This window comes from Herpailurus yagouaroundi, unplaced genomic scaffold, assembly GCF_014898765.1.
Source record: "Herpailurus yagouaroundi ecotype Mexico unplaced genomic scaffold, PumYag 141, whole genome shotgun sequence".
Taxonomy (NCBI): Eukaryota; Metazoa; Chordata; class Mammalia; order Carnivora; family Felidae; genus Herpailurus; species Herpailurus yagouaroundi.
Window position 1 is genome coordinate 29,906,855 of NW_024412396.1, and position 6,143 is coordinate 29,912,997.

A 6,143-nucleotide genomic window follows, 5' to 3' on the forward strand; every position below is an offset into this window, starting at 1 on the left:
GACGCGGGGCTCGAACTCACGGACCGCGAGATCGTGACCTGGCTGAAGTCGGTCGCTTAACGGACTGCGCCACCCAGGCGCCCCCTAGATCAGTTTTAAAGTAATGGTACAATGTAAAGGAAAACAAAAGTCCTGAATACCTTGGCCAGGTTGTACTAAGTCCTGCCCTCCATACAGATGTCTCAGTGTCACTCTTATCTTTGTACTCTTTCAGGAGGTCACTGAAAAATGCAGTCTAAAGCAGGCTTGATCTAAAACAGGGTTCTCAGAAAACTTCTGCCAGGATTCTGCAAACCTGAGCAGCCAGGGTTCCAATACAGCCCAAGGCTGCTTTCCAGTCTGGGCTACTGGGAGACAATGCAGTTAAAAAGAAAAGACTCAACACTTTTTCAGAATCAGGCATGACAATATCTGGTCTCTACTCCCTATAGTTTGCTTTACTGGAGGCAGAAACTGATCAAGAAAGAGTGCCTTCTACCAGGTTGGACTCCATTACTTTCCCATGATGCCCTGTGAGACGGTTACAGTCATGCCGAATTAATAAACACCATTTAATTTGGGTATTTTCAGAAAGAGCCCTTATTTTTCTATCTCATTTTGGTGGGAGTATTATTTTTTCCTCAATATATCACGAAGACTGGTTAATTTCTAAAATGTTTGAAAGTGGTTTAGAATTATAATAATGCAAGTAGACCTCAAGTATACCAGAAAGTGGGGGAGGGGGAAGAAACTACACATTCATATAAATATTTGGTCAAATAACTTTAGTCAATAAATGGAAATTACATACTCTCTTGTGCATAATGCACACATCACTGCCATAAGAATTGCTTTGACACTATTCTGAACTCATTAAGTATCTCCATAATGTTCCATATGCCTTTCCACCACTATTACTAAATGCTTGGGCCACTTTCTTGCTAATTCTTTACAAACACTCTTTCACCTGTGATGACATAAAGGCCAATAACAACAAACCTCGGGTACTTGACAATTTGGCACTGGTCAACCTTATTAACTTTCATGTGAGTTTCTACAAATAAGGATTACTGTTTTCTGAGATCCACATAGTTAGGGTTAAACTTAGTACTTTGTGCCAACCATTGTTCCAGGCACGTTATATACAATAATTCTCAAAACAAGCCTATGAAATGGCCACAAGTAGTTTAGGAAGAAGAAGGGGAACAAGGGAGTTCACTTAGCCATTACTCAGCAATAATCAATTTTTTATCTAAAATGTCTACAGGCAGTAAGAAAAATATCTAAACAGACAATAAAATGAATATAAACTTCCTACAACACTTTTTTCATATATAATAATATTGGCTTCCTGTCTATAGAAGACAAATTCTATTTCCCTTCTGATTCATGTACCCAAAATTGGTTCAAATTTTATCTGCTAGTAAGAGTTCAAAAGGAAGAACAAATATAAATGACACATTTCTTTTAGACTGAGCATAACTAACTTACTGGCCTTGACACCCAGGTGTAGTGGGCTCAGTTAAATCACAAAAAGCCTAAATCAGCACTGGAATCCTACTACCACTTTGTATGAATTTTTGGAAGTTTTTTTAAATTTCAATTTTTTTAATGTTTATTTCATTTTGAGGGAGAGAAAGAGAGAGTGTCAGAGGGAAGGGGGAGAGGATCTGAAGCAGGCTCTGCACTGACAGCAGAGAACCTGAGGTACAGCCTGAACTCAGGAACTGTGAGACCGTGACCTGAGTCGAAGTCGGACGCTTAACCAACTGAGCCACACAAGTGCCCCAGGAGTTGTTTTTGTTTTGTTTTTTTAAACTTTCATTGCCACCATTCAGAAAGTTTCCAGAAAGGTTAAAAAAAGTAAAATGAGAAGAAAGTCAAAAGCTGCAAAAGCTGAAGAGACCATACTGGGACTGACCCCTCTCCCCCACAAGAGAAACGTGAGAATTTACATAATACAGAGACCTGAAGAACCAATTGGAGCAAAGTGACATGGGAGTGGGGATTTTGTGGGGAGTGGTAAAGCATGGACAAAATGCACTACTGTATTTCCATTGTAGCTCATAAGGAAGGCCTGGGACACCCACAGGATTGTATATCACAGAAAAGTATTTAGAAAATGCTAAAATGGAGTCAAAATAGGTGTTGCTGTCATGCTAGTTAACACAAATTAATTTATAACTTATAACTGGCCTGTTGGCTATCTGCTTTTGAAAAGAAAATGTGAGGGGCGCCTGGGTGGCGCAGTCGGTTAAGCGTCCGGCTTCAGCCAGGTCACGATCTTCGCGGACCGTGAGTTAGAGCCCCGCGTCAGGCTCTGGGCTGATGGCTCAGAGCCTGGAGCCTGTTTCCGATTCTGTGTCTCCCTCTCTCTCTGCCCCTCCCCTGTTCATGCTCTGTCTCTCTCTGTCCCAAAAATAAATAAGCGTTGAAAAAAAAATTTTTTTGAAAAGAAAATGTGAGAAGACTAAGTCCACATTTCCTTTCAGATTAACTTCTGTAAGCCCTCACTGATTTTCTCTTGATTTATGACAAGACCATTGTAATGATATTTCCCAACTCTTCAATTTAACCTTTGAATTAATCACCTAAGTAATAGAGAACTTTCAATTGTTTCGTTTCTTAATACTCACAGGATAAAGTTCAAAGTCTTTAGCATTGCATACCTATCTTGTTCCTTTCCTACTTACTCTCCCAGATGTACCATGCAAAGGCAGGTCCTCCCTTCACAATTTCCACCTGCCCTTGACCAAACAACTCTGTCTCTGTTATGGTCAAATCCCAAGCCTACCCTATGTGTCTTGGCCACTGTAGGTGCAGCCCTCATTTCCTCCAAATGCCATGTAATTTCATGCTTCTCTGTCCCTGCATATGTTACCCCGTCTGGCTGAAAAGCCTTTCCTTGCATCTCCCCAATTTTTTTTTGCTTCAATTCACCCTTTAGAACTCAGTCTTACATTATCTGGGAAGCTTTCCTGATACTGTTACCCTTGGGTGGTGGGTGGGTCAGATGCTTTTTGGACACCACACTAGACTTTAAAATGCTTCATCACTTCTAGCTGAGTAACCTTGGACAAGTTCATTAATTTCACTGAGCCTGTCTCTTCATAAAGAGAATGATATCACTATGAAAGAATGTGAAAAATCACTTTATAAACAGTAAAGCACTATGCAAGCACTAACAATTTTATCATAAACCAAAAGAGTACACAACATTCTAGGTGAACATACTTTAGTCAATTTAAGGGTAGGATTCATTCATTCTTTGGTCTCCAGACTCCTCTCCAAGGATGCCCTGCAAAGTTTTACCCAACTTTTTGGCTCCACTAAGTCCTGTTCTTCTATACTCAAAGGAAAAAAATCTATAGTGATGTCTAGGACATTTGAAAAGACTAAGTGGAAAACTCCTGAAGAGTAAGGATTGTCCTTTCTTCCACCTTACCCATGCCTTCACAAGACTACTGTATTATGCACACACAAATACTTGGCAAGAAGTAAAGAGCTGAATGAATGAATAAATGAATGAGTGAACATAAGCATACCCCATCCTTAGTGAGCTTGTAATTAAAGGGAGTGATGTGACAAATCCCATATGAATCTGGCCTTGTGAAAATGTTAACAAATGCCTTCAATGTCAGTGAGAAATTTAATTTTCTGCCATGCTTATTTTATTTGGTGACTTGATACATACTGTAATTGCTAACTTAGGGACTCAGGCTTAACATATGAATGTTTTAACATTATCAGAATCACCCATGCAATTCAATACCTATTTATTAAATATCTACTGCACTAGGCTCAATGAGAGTATGAAGATAAAGGTGAACTCTGCCCATAAATTGCTTAAAATACAGAAAGGAAGCTAAGTCACCAATATATATTAATACAAAATAGAATATTATAAAATACATGGAAGACCTAAGGCTAGTAACAGTCAATGAAGACATCTGAGTTAAGGCACTAGGCCCATAAAACTAAAACTATATATTACAAATTATTGGTGGCCAAAAGTTTCATTACAGTAGAATATACATATATTACATATGTAACATTTCTTTTAATCTAATTTAATTACAAACTTATTTGTGTTGTTATCTAATTGAAGAAGAACCATTGTTAACTTCTATCACACGTGTGCCAAGCACAGTTTCCAGCCAGTTAGGTACATTATTTCATTTACTCTACGACGTAGATACAAGTATCCCTATTTTATAAATGAGGAAACCAAGGCATAGGCCTTGCCACTTTTCAAGGTTAGGAGGCAAATTGAGAATACGTAAACAAGAACCTAAGAGACAAAAACGAGTATTCCACAGAGAGTGAGCGGACCCATTTGCCAGCACTGCTTTTCATTTCTCCCCAACGCACCCGGTGGAAACCACCTATCTCCTTTTCTTTCCCGCTGTACTGTTTTTTTTTTTTTTTTTTTTCCCGAGCCCATAACTTAACTGTTGATTCTCGTGCAGATCACCTCAAGCATTCCCACTTCAGAGAACAGGCTGCTCTTTAAATCATAGGCAGTTCAGAGTAAATAAGACTGAATCAGATCCCCAGGTGGACAAAGCTCAGGTAGGATCACGAAATTAAACCTTCGGGCTGGGCATCCGTTCCTGGATCACCTCCAAGGGATGGCAGCAGCACCCAGCTCACCCAGGAGGCGCTAACCTGGCGGTATCTTCTCCTACTGACCCCACGCGGCTTGTATTTTGCCATCTGGTCATTCACCCTTCACCTGCCGGCGCTGCGGGTCTAATCTCCATCCTGCTCCTACCAAACGCCAGGCCTCAAACGCCTCCCTCTCCGCGGCGGTCAATCCCGAACCCACCCGGGTGCTCCTCGGCCCCCGCAGCAGCAGCCCATCCCGCTCCCTCCCCCGGCCGGCTACTCACGGTTCCAGTACACCGGGTAGCACTCTCCTTGGGTCACATCCACCTCGTACAGGCCGCCCCGCACACACACCCGCTCGATGTTCACCAGCTCCTCCATCTCGGGCTCGTGCCCCGCGCCGCGCGGGCAGAAGCCGCAGACGCGGTCCTCATCGTCGTCCTCCCCCGAGCTGGAGGCTGGGCCGCACACAGGGTCGCCGTCCGGGTCCCGGGCCCGGGGCAAGCCACCCGTGGCCTGCAGCAGCGTTCGGAAAGCCAGCTCGATGCGGAGCGAGTCATAGCCGATGAAGGGCTTCCAGGTCTTCTTGTCCTCCTTGTAGAACCAGCGAACCTCCTCCGGGCCAAGCTCGGTCACTACCTCGTAGCGATGCCGGGCGGCCGCGCCGCCAGGCCGGGTGCGCTTCCTCTCCCCGAGCCCTCCTCCCGCCGCCCCGCTGCCCCCAGCGCTCGACGGGACCAGCGGCGGCTGGGGCGGCGGGTGCAGCGACGAGGAACTGCCGCCGCCGCCACTCTCGCCTTCGCTGTAGTAGCGCAGCGAAGAACCGGACTCCGCGGAGCTGAAGTCGTAGGTCTCATCACTGAGACAGGAGTCGAGCGTCAGGTGGTGGTTGTGGTCCTCCGCGCCCGGCGCCAAGTGCAGCCCGGGCTCTCCGCGCAGCAGGGCCAGGGGCACCTCGCCGTCGCCCGGGTCCCCGCCGGGCAGGTGGTCGAAGCAGCACACGCCGCCGCCGAACGCCGGCTCCGCATCTGAGCCCAGCTCCCAGGCTGCGTTGCCGCCGCCCCGGCCGTTATGCTCAGGGCTCCGCGGAGACCCGCGGCCCGGGTAATTCATGGTGTGGAGACGCCGCCGGCTGCCCGGCCCCGCGCCGAGCCGCGGCCCCCAGCGCTTCCGCCACACATTCAACGCCGTCGCCCTCTCCACCGGTAGTTTTTAATCTTTCAAATCCCAACCGGGGCTGCGGCGGCAGCGGCAGCAGCAGCAGTGGCTCCACCCCTCCGAGGCCAGCGGCAGCCGCAGGCACGTTACCAGGCCCGCCCCATTGTCGCGCAGCCCGACGTGGGCGGTGCTTAGCGCCGGCCCCGCCCCTAGGGCCGCGCGCGCCGCACCGGAAGCATCTCGTCTGCCCGCGCCTGGCATTAGCCTCGTGGCTTTCCCCTCTGGCCTGCGGTAGTGGGTCAGCTCAGGGCAACTCTTAGGATTTCTCAATTCTCTTACGCCTCCCCTTTCTTCTCCCTGCACACCTGCCTCGGCCCCCGCCTTTCTGAGGTTCAGAG

General features: G+C 46.8%; 1 protein-coding gene across 10 annotated transcripts in view; it reads right to left on the bottom strand.

Moving 5' to 3' along the window:
• The window catches only part of DDHD1 (DDHD domain containing 1), a 109,203-nt gene extending 103,366 nt beyond the window's left edge, over nt 1-5,837 (bottom strand). For all 10 annotated transcript variants that reach the window (XM_040477174.1, XM_040477172.1, XM_040477168.1 and 7 more), the window contains exon 1: nt 4,872-5,837. In XM_040477174.1, the coding sequence (XP_040333108.1) occupies nt 4,872-5,700 (829 nt within the window). In that variant the 5' untranslated portion in view covers nt 5,701-5,837. The remainder of the gene's footprint in view (nt 1-4,871) is intronic.
• Between the last annotated feature and the right edge of the window lie 306 nt (nt 5,838-6,143).